General features: G+C 46.1%; 1 protein-coding gene across 1 annotated transcript in view; it reads left to right on the top strand.

Moving 5' to 3' along the window:
* Nucleotides 1-3,406: 3,406 nt before the first annotated feature.
* The window catches only part of PSMD3 (proteasome 26S subunit, non-ATPase 3), a 10,748-nt gene continuing 3,902 nt past the window's right edge, over nucleotides 3,407-10,252 (top strand). Inside the window, exons 1-6 of the mRNA XM_027873279.1 lie at nucleotides 3,407-3,665; nucleotides 5,332-5,522; nucleotides 6,844-6,981; nucleotides 7,553-7,689; nucleotides 8,145-8,335; nucleotides 8,553-8,656. Of these exons, the coding sequence (XP_027729080.1) occupies nucleotides 3,422-3,665; nucleotides 5,332-5,522; nucleotides 6,844-6,981; nucleotides 7,553-7,689; nucleotides 8,145-8,335; nucleotides 8,553-8,656 (1,005 nt within the window). The 5' untranslated portion in view covers nucleotides 3,407-3,421. The remainder of the gene's footprint in view (nucleotides 3,666-5,331; nucleotides 5,523-6,843; nucleotides 6,982-7,552; nucleotides 7,690-8,144; nucleotides 8,336-8,552; nucleotides 8,657-10,252) is intronic.

Here is a 10,252-nt window from a genome sequence, read left to right as displayed (position 1 = left end):
AGGTAAACAAAACTAAAGTCAGGTTCTTTTTGTCAAAGAGAGATGAGTGAGTCTACAAGGAATCTAAAAGTTTTAAGGTTTTTCTGGGAATTGTAGGTAAACCTCTTCAGCTCCAGATACCTTTCCAGGCATAGTAAACACACTCTACAATCCAGCCAAATTAGTTTCCTTGTGATTCCTCCTGCACAGCAATCTTCCGTGTTTGTGCCTATGTCCAAACTATACCGCATGCCTGCAAAGCACTCCCTCCTCTACCCCTTCTTAGGATCCTTAGCTTCCTTCTAAACTCAACTCAAGGGCTACTTCCCTCAAGAGGCCTTTGCTGATCCCTTCCAGTTGTTAGTGCCTCTCCTCTCCTTCCCCATTGTTTCCTGTTTACTCTGTATATTTTGGTCTTTTCTATGTATTACTTCCCCAAATATTTGTTAGTTTCCTAGCGTTTGTGTGTTGACTTGTGGATGATCTGAAGTTCAAGAGTTCCTAGGTTCAAGAATTACTGCATGGGTCTCCTAAGCAGAGATTTTTTTCCAAAAGCAAACCTTTTGGAGAAGAGGATCACCAAAGCTTGGTGGAACAGCAGATACATCACTGCGCCTGCAGTCAGGAAGACCTGAATTCAAATCCAGCCTCAGATACTTATTAGCTGTGTGACTCTGGGCAAATCACTTAACCTCTTCCTGCCTCAGTTTCCAAAACTGTAAAATGGGGATAACAATAGTCCCCACCTCACAGGATTGTTGTGAGGATCAAAGGAGATATTTGTAAAGCACAGTGCCTGGTACATTGTAGGAGCTTAATAAATGCTTATTAAAAAACAACAGAAGGAACCCTGAAGCTGAAGGACTAACACATGGGAGGACCAGATTTGGACCTTCCCAACCTGCCCAGATCCCATGAGTTGTTCAGACAGTACAGGTTTCCTGCTTGTTCAGTAGCTTCCAAAGTGTGCTTATCTCACAAGCAGAGTGTTTGGGGCTGAACCTGGACTCACACCAGTCCCCTGGTAGTCTATGTGGGATACTGGAACAAAATGAGACTCTTAAGTCATCAAAAATTAGGAAAAGATTGACTTATCCTTAGCAGCTGGATTAAAAACAAGTACAGGCATTGAGGAAATCTTGGGGTTGATTCAGCTGAGCAAAACTCCCTTTGCCTGAGTTGCCCATCTCGTTTTCCACCAACCAAACATCAAGGACAATGTCTGGAGCTCCTCAATTGTATTCAGGTGACCAGGAAGTGAGGTCAGTATCACAGGGAGTCTAATGGGTTATTTGAGTGCTTTATGTTTCTGAGTTTGTTCTTGGGCTCCTGTCTTTTTCATCTTACCCATTTTGTGCGGAATGAAATGGCTAGCTGTCCATGCTCAATGTGCTTTTAGTAGCTTGAGTGCCTATGAAGGAGTCTGGGAACCTGATAGACAGATTTGAGAAGACCTAGACACAAGCTGTACCTAAGCTTTGTTTTTGGGATTTCCCCTGGAGTATGGATACAAAGTATGAGACAAGGACAGTAAGACTCCCAAGACTGGATTTGGTTCATAGGAGCCCGGTAGTTGTGGAGCACTGGGCCAGAGGTTATATACGCACACACATACACACAGTAATACCATAAATCAGAAGCTTCCTCTGCTAGGACTCTGAAATAAACAGACTCAGGGGACTTTCCGGTGAGGGATTTTTGGTGATGGGGAGCAGGGGTGAAGGTGAACATATTGATACAACAGAAAGAACACTGGATTTGGAATGAACCAGCAGTTACTTCATTTCCTCAGCCCTGTTTTCTTCCTCTGCAAAATAAGAGTTGGAATAGACCAGGGATTAACCTTTTTGCGATGTGAACCCTTTTAGGAACCTGGTGGACTCCTCAGGTTTGTTACCTACATTCATAATTAAAGGAATTGCTAAATTTCAAGTTCTAATTATAACTGTTTAATTACATATTATAATTAATATATTCTATTATAGCATATATTATAAACATATAACATTATAATCAATGTATTATAATATAATCAGCACAATTATTATATATACTAATAATCAATATAGTATGTCAATGTGATATTTTATAATAAAAATACTGATTACATAAGATATAAAAAACTTAAAATAAAGATGTATATTTTCCCCATCCAAGTTCACAAACTCTCCTCTGAAATCTATCTCCAGACTCCGTGTTAAAAATCCCTGGACTGGGGCTGCTAGGTGGTGAGTGGATAAGAGGGCCGGCCCTGAAGTCAGGAGGACCTGAATTCAAATCCAGCCTCAGACCAAACACTTGACACTTACTAGCTGTGTGACCCTGGGAAAGTCACTTAACCCCAAATTGCCTAAAAAAAAAAAAAAATCCCTGGACTAAACAATCTCTGTAAAGTCCCTTCCAGCTAGCTTTAAATCCAATTAATCTTAACCTGTCCTCCAGATAGAGATAATGAGAAAAGCCCTGAAACTGGAGGTCAGGAGGGACCTGGGGTCAAACCCAAGCCCTAGCACGGACTCCATGTGTGTGCCCTATAACAAATCCCTTCCTTTCTCCAAGCCTCAGTTTCCCCCCAGGTAAAAAGGGGAGGTCGACCCTCCTGGGGCACCCGAGTGCCCTTCCAGCCTTGGTTCCTTGGGGTCCTGTGAGGGCCCCACCTCTGGGCCCTCGCCCGTGACCCCCTGCCATTTTGGGGTCTCCCAAACCCACGACCTGCGGCCTCTTCAAAACAACGTGGGGGGCCTCCCCTCCCCCCATTCCGTGACCCCATTCCCACGGAACTCTTCCCACCCAGCTCCGTCGCCCCGGCTTGTGTTTCTTTCCCTCCTCCTCGCCTTCTCCCCGCGTCTTCCACTCCTTTCCACCGGGATTTCGCCCACACGCAAGCGCACCTCAGACTCCCGGTGCTCGCGTGAAAAACCTGCCTAGCAACTCATGATGTCTTGGAGATGAGCGCTAGGATTGGCCATGCCTAATTTGACGAGTGAGAAGAGCGAAGAGCAGGGGAGCCGAGGAGTCTCAGTTTTAGCCTACGGTGACCCCTGGTGGACAAGCGCAGGAGAGTACATTCAAGAGGAAAATGAAAACAAAATAAACAAACCAACCCAGAGCGGCCGGCAGGGCGGAGCAGGGCGGGAAGCCGCAGATTGGCTCCTCCCCGATCCTCCACCCCTCTCTCGTTACGTCAGCCTCAGGCCTGAAGCTCGGTGCTTGATTTCTTCCCCCTGTTCCTACTCGGCTATCGGCCCCCAAGGCCTGGGCATGTCCCAGAAGCCCCAACGCCGGGGAAGGGTTTGCAGCTGCTCCGTCATCGTGCGCCAGGACGCGAGCCCGCGCGCGCGCACAGACCCCGTCCGGCGCCCCCGGTCCCCGGCGCGAGCGCTCACGAGAGGCCCCGGCTCCGGCCCCCCAGACTAGGCCGCGCCCCGGGACTCTGGGCGCCATGAAGCAAGAGGGCTCAGCGCGGCGCCGCGGCGCCGACAAGGCGAAGCAGCCGCCGGGCGGGGGAGAGCAAGAGCCGCCGCCGCCTCCGCCGCCACCGCCACCCCCGGCCGCCCCCCTGGATGTGGAGATGAAGGAGGAGGCGGCGGCGGCGGCGGCGGCCGGCGGAGCAGCCGGGGAAGGCGAGGGCAAAGTGGCCTTGGCAGAGCGCTCCCAGCGGGAGCTGGACACAGTCACCTTGGAGGGTGAGGGTCCGGGTCGGGGTCCGGGCCGCGCCTGTTGCGGAGGGATGGGGGTGAGGGAGCAGGGGAGGGCTGAGTCGGGACAGGGCCCCTCCCCCAGCCACCGGAGGTCCCCGCGCCCGTTCTCCAACCCCACCCCGGGATTAACTCCAGACCCCCCTCCCAACCCGTGCCCGCATCTCCAGGGGTCGCTCTGCTGCCCCCGCCCCGAGGCCGGCCCGACGTGGAGGTGACATCTGGCGGGGACCCCTGCATGCATGCATGCTCGGCGGCCAGACCCCACCGTGCTGCTTCTTGTCGGGATGGCTTTGGGCAGGCTGTCTCGTATGGGCTGTGCTCCACATTCCCACTTCCTTGTTTCTTTTGCTCCAAGCCCTTCCTGGCATCAGATCTCCCAGTCTCTACTGGCACATACACGGACCCATACATCCATGTGGGTCTTCTCCTTGGCTGGGGGGCGGGTACTGCCCCCACCTCCTTCCTTGCTACCTTGTTCTTTTTCCTCCCAAGACCTTCCGAGTTCTTGGGTTGTCTACCCCTACTTGCCTTGTCCTCGTAGAAGAAAGCCATTTTGTGTAAATGCCTTAATAGCAGGGAATACTGTCTGTAATCTTCACAGTTTCTTAGATGTCACTTTTTTAGGAAATCATTTCACATGTGTCCCACAGGTGTTTGGGTTATCTTTGTATTGAACCAATGTAAACTGCCTTCATTCAGTATTAAAACCACCTTTCCCTGGTCAGAAAAGGGGACTGGGAATCTCTTCCTACCATACCAATCAAACTTTTTCTATAATAGTAGAAAGACTTTAACATTTCTAATATGGTGAATATCAATAGATATAAAGCAGGTAAACAAAAGCTTTTTGAGGGGGATCTTCAGTGGTTTTCAAGAAAGTAAGAGACCAAAAAGTTTGAGAGCCAATAATCTCCTTTCCAACTATTAGTGAACCCCTTAGGTCTCCCAGAAACATTGGTATTGGTGCATCTGTGCTTACAGTTGGTACATTTATCGTGGTGGAAATTTTGAGCTCTTCTAACCATTACAAAGTCAGACATTTCTTTCTGATGATGCTGTTTTTAAAATTGAATCTGTGATTTCATAGATGTGGGAAACTTAATTTAACAAGTTCAAACCAACTTCTCTATAACTTAGAGTCCTAAAGAGTTGCTTTCAGACCTGATATGATAGATTAAGTGACTTCCCCCGGTCACATATTGAGTATCTGTCAGAGGCAGGACTGTACCAGGTTGTTTGTCATATGTATGTTTATGCTCTTTGAAATTCTGTTTAAGATATTAAAGACAATCTCCAGAGCAGAAGTACCACTGATTGATTATTGTTGGCATTATTACTCCCTGTCAAATGAATCTTTCATTTTTTACTCCTCTGCCCCCTTCCTTTCTTTACTCCCTTTGTTGTCCCATCTTCATTTTTTCCTTGTTTTCTGGCTGTGCTTTAGAACTGCAAACAAGATATTCATAAACACTCTACAACCCTAGTAGTTGAATTTAGGGCTAACAAGGTTGCTAACCCCTTCTGTAAAAGAAAGTTCCCTATGTAACTTTTCTAGGAGCCTAAAGTACTGATTAGTGCTTTGGCAGAAGGGCAAGCTGGAAGTTAGAGTAGGGGAGTAAAGCGGTATCTTTAATCCTCTGGTCCTCCACAGACATCAAGGAGCATGTGAAGCAGCTGGAAAAGGCTGTGTCAGGCAAGGAACCTCGCTTTGTACTGAGGGCCCTTCGGATGCTACCTTCCACTTCACGTCGTCTCAACCCCTATGTTCTCTACAAGGCTGTTCTTGGCTTTTTCACCTCCTGTAATGCCACCCGTGATTTCTTACTCGCCTTCTTGGAAGAGGTGAGTGGGTCAGACCATCATAAGGAGTGTATATTAGGCAGACTTTCTTCCACGCAGATCCCCTTGACCAGTTTAACATCCATATTCTCTCGTATTTGATTTTACCTAGCCCATAAGACCCTTGTTGTCCTGAATATACAGTGTGAAGAAGTAATCAAGAAAGTTCTGCTTGGGAAGTTAATTTTCAGTAACACCTTCAGTTAGCCAAGGAAACAAGCCGCCTTGTAGCCTTACAGTCACCTTTCCCTGGCCAGAAAAGGCAGGGAATCCTTCTATTCCCCAGTTTATACTTCTTGTATGAGTAGGGTTATCTTACTGTACCATGAATGTGTCATGCTAGTTCTTACTTCTTATCTCTGTTTATGTTTTAGGCCCCCCAAACACCCAAAGCTCTCCCTTCTTCCTTTCTCCTACCCACATCTTAACCTATCCTTCAAGGCCTAGCCCAAGTCCTAGACTTCCATTCCAAGTACTTAGTGATCTCCTGCTTCTAAAAGCCTTTGATATTCATAGTCAGCACTAGATGTGAAAGCCTAGGAGATGCAGTGATACACTAATGGAAGAACAGGACTTTTTTTTTTCCCAGAAAAACCGAAAAGAAGGGTAAAAAAGCAATTTCCTCACATTTTAATGAGTCTTAACATCTCTAAATATGTCAAATGGGAATTTTTTTAACAAACTAAGTTGTAAGTAATACATATTTATGGTCTTGAAGCAACATAGTGACTTAGATCTGTGAGTAGCATATAAACTGGGCATGGTGGTACACACCTGTATCCCTCATTCTAGGGAGGCCAGGGCTGGTAGATCACTTGAACCTAGTAGTTCTGAGTTGCAGTAGACCAAGACAGGTGTCCACATTAAGATCAGCACCAATATGGTGAGCCCCCTCGAAGTGGGTTTGTCTGAGGAGGAGCAAAAGGCCCAAGTCAGAGAAAAGCAGGTCAAATCCTTTACTAATCAGCAGTGGGATAGGGTCTATCGCACTTCTAGCCTGGACGAGATAGGGAAACCTATTCTCCCCATCCTACCTCCCCACCCAAAAAGGCAATTTACCATTTCCGTTTTTCCTCTTGAAACAAATGCTGTTGCCTTATGACTTCAGAAGGTCCAGATATTTTATTTTCTTGTCTATCTCACGTAATTTAAGTTAATTGTAACCTCTCTCATATCCTTTTGTACATGGTATTTTTGTTTCTCCTGCCAAATTGTAAGCTTTTGAGACTTAGAAATATGTCTTATATGTCTGAACTAATAGTGTTGAGCACATTGTAAGCACTTTTAATTGGGGTACTTCCTAAGTGGCTCTGGTCTCTTCTAGCCCATGGATACAGAAGCAGATTTACAGTTCCGTCCCAGGACAGGAAAAGCTGCCTCAGCCCCTCTTTTACCTGAAGTGGAGGCATATCTCCAACTCCTCATGGTCATCTACCTGATGAACAGCAAGCGCTTCAAAGAGGTATTAAGCAGAGGAAAGTGGTGGTGGTGAACGTGTCCCAACAAGCATTGCTGTATGAACTATACTGGCAAAAGAGATTTTGGAACAAACTATATGTAAAATGATTGGAAAAACTGGGTCTAGTTTCTGACCATTGGGTCATTAAGAACTGTTTTTTACTTTACAATTTACTGATCCTCCAATGTTGTTATTCCCTTAACTTTCCACCAAGGGAGGACCTCTCATTGCCATCCTGAATAGATAGATGGTAATGTCATTGGACAGGCAGTCATCGGTCATCCCCTGCTTCTTGAGGGAGGCAGAGTTAGTGAGGGTCACTCTGTTCAAGGTACCACTAGATTCTTCCAGCCACAAGCAAACAGTCCTGTCACCCTTCTAGAGCACATGAACAAGAGAGTAACAGCCAGGTTCTTGCACAGGGGAAGCTGTAGACGCTTAGTTCAGTCTTCTGTGTTATGTACACCAGATTACACCACACACACACTCACTCTCTCTCTCTCTCTCTCTCTCTCTCTCTCTCTCTCTCTCGCACACTCTCATATGCTCACACTTCTTTTTATTCCCTTTCTAGGCGCAAAGAGTTTCCGATGATCTCATGCAGAAAATAAGTACGCAGAACCGCCGAGCCCTGGACCTGGTCGCAGCAAAGTGTTATTATTACCACGCCCGTGTCTATGAGTTCTTAGACAAGCTGGATGTGGTACGCAGGTAAGGGGACCTCTGGCCAGGCTGTGAGCAATTAAGGGTTGGGCCATTAATGTGTGATCTACAACTTTGGGAACTGTACTAAGGCAGAACACTGGCCTGTGACTTAGGGGCCTAGGAAAGGCAGGAGTTGGATTTGGAATGTGAACCCAAATCTGCCCAACTCCGTGCCCACTACTGTCTAGACTGTGCCATGCTGCCTGCCTCTTAGTCCACTGTGATTATTGAGACACAGACTTTTTGTTATTTCTGGATAGAACCCTGTGTTGGTGGGGGAAGGCTGTCAGATACCAAAGGAAACATAACCTCTACTTTTCAGTTTTATTTGAAGGGTGCTTGGTGACAATTAAGAGACATATGAGGAGGTATAAACTATGTGTAACTGTGCTAAGGGGGCAAGAGTAACGAGTAGTTAGAGGGATTGGTCTTGTCAGCACTCACAAACGCTCTCCTTGCAGCTTCCTACATGCCAGGTTACGGACGGCCACCCTTAGGCATGATGCAGATGGCCAGGCTACTCTGCTTAACCTTCTGTTGCGAAATTACCTGCATTACAGCCTGTATGACCAGGCTGAGAAATTGGTGTCCAAGTCTGTGTTCCCTGAGCAAGCCAACAACAACGAGTGGGCAAGGTACCTCTACTACACAGGTGAGCGAGGGGACCCTTACCTACCCTCCAGAAGAAACTGTGGGATATGCCTCATTGCTCTGCCTGGAGAGTAGACATTCCCCAGGGGAGGTCCATAATGTGGATATGGGAGGGGACAGCTCAATTAGGGGCATAGAGGCTCTGGATCAGAGGAGGGGTTGGAATGGTACTTTTTAAGTAGTTCATGCTGTCCCTCCTTTTTTCCCTGGGCGTGCAGGGCGAATCAAAGCCATCCAGCTGGAATACTCGGAGGCCCGAAGAACGATGACCAACGCTCTGCGCAAGGCCCCCCAGCACACGGCTGTAGGCTTCAAACAGACAGTAAGGAGCAACCACCATTTCTGTCTTCCCTCTACTCCTGATTGTCCCCCATTACGGTTTTAGTAAACATCTTTTTGTATGTAACACTAATAACACTACGCTAAGAGACGTAGACAAGGTTATCACCCCTTTGTTCTCGAAACTTACTGTTTAAAAGGAATTTTAGAATGCTGTTCCTGATTCACAATCGTTGAGAAATGGACTTGGAGCCATTTGTTCTAGTTGCCCTAATCTAGTCATAGGCCCTCACCTAGACCAGGGCTGACCAGGCAAGTGTTCTTCTTGTGAGATGATTGGCTTAATCTGGAGGTGCACTCTATGGCCACGGTTATTTCTCTATGATACTAACCTGACCAGATAGGGAGTAAATTTGGCCTTGTAAACCCTTTGGCAGTTGACAGATTTTTGGTACTTACTATGTTCTTAGCATTTTAGGAGGTGTGAAAGAAGTATAAGACCTGGTTCCTGCCCTCAGATAACTCCAAACTTGGAGTTAGAAGGCCTGGGTTGGAATCTCAGCTCTGCCATTAACTAGCCTGTATCTCTGAACAAGTTCCTGAACTTTACTTAATTTCTTAATCAGTAAAATGAAGTTTGTACAGTCTACATCTATATTGTTGTGAGGATCAAATAAGGTCATATAAGCTAGTCCAGCATGAGTTGTATGGGCAGAGGACTACCTCCAAAGAAGGCTTTATGGAGGAAGATAGGCCTGGAAAGATAGGTAAAATTTTGACAAACCGAGAGAGAAGTTAGAAAGAACATTTCATGTGGAAGGAAGAGTAGATGCAAAGGTACCAAGCAGCTTATCATCGAAGATAGAAATATTAAAATCTCTTTACAAGCCACAACCAACTAAGACCTTTATTTCTTAACATCCAGTAAACATTGCAGTAAAAGGTCGTAGAGTGGAGCACAAGGAAAATAGATGTGTATAATTGGAAGGGAGTGGGGTAGGCAAGATCTGTGACTTGAAATGAGGCCAGACATCTGATGAGTCATGAAACTAACCCTCCCAGGTTCCCCTCCAGGGCAGGTAACAAAGGAAGAAAGATTTCGTGTTTTTTAATAAGTTTTTTATTGATATTTTCTTTTTCTTACATCACGATAGCATTGCCTGTATATGTCCCTCTCCCAGACGGACAGCCATATGACAAGTACTTTTTAGAGAGGAAAAAGTCAACATAACTGATCAGTACATTGAAAAAATCCAAAATCATGTGCACCATATGTGTGTGTGAGACCTTTGTCAACCTCCCATGTGCACAAAGGGGTGGCTGGGTGTCTTCTCCCTACTGGAGGAGAGATTTGTGGTGGCTTTCTGCTTTGCCAGTCTGTGGCCCTGAACTAAAAGCAAGAAGTGGAAAATTTCTTTCAGTTGCCAGTGACAATGATAATTTTTTATTTATTTTTAGTTTTCAACATTCACTTCCATGAGATTTTGAGTTCCAGATTTTCTCCTCATCTCTCCCTTCTGACCTGGTGTGCAGTCTGATAATAGGCTTTCCATATACATTCGTATTGAACCTATTTTCACGTTAGTCATGTTGTAAAGAAGAATTAGAACCAATGGGAGAAACCACGAGAAAGAAGAAA

The sequence above is a fragment of the Vombatus ursinus genome, unplaced genomic scaffold (assembly GCF_900497805.2).
Source record: "Vombatus ursinus unplaced genomic scaffold, bare-nosed wombat genome assembly UNPS02014801.1, whole genome shotgun sequence".
Taxonomy (NCBI): domain Eukaryota; kingdom Metazoa; phylum Chordata; class Mammalia; order Diprotodontia; family Vombatidae; genus Vombatus; species Vombatus ursinus.
This window is presented reverse-complemented; position numbering and strand designations above follow the sequence as displayed.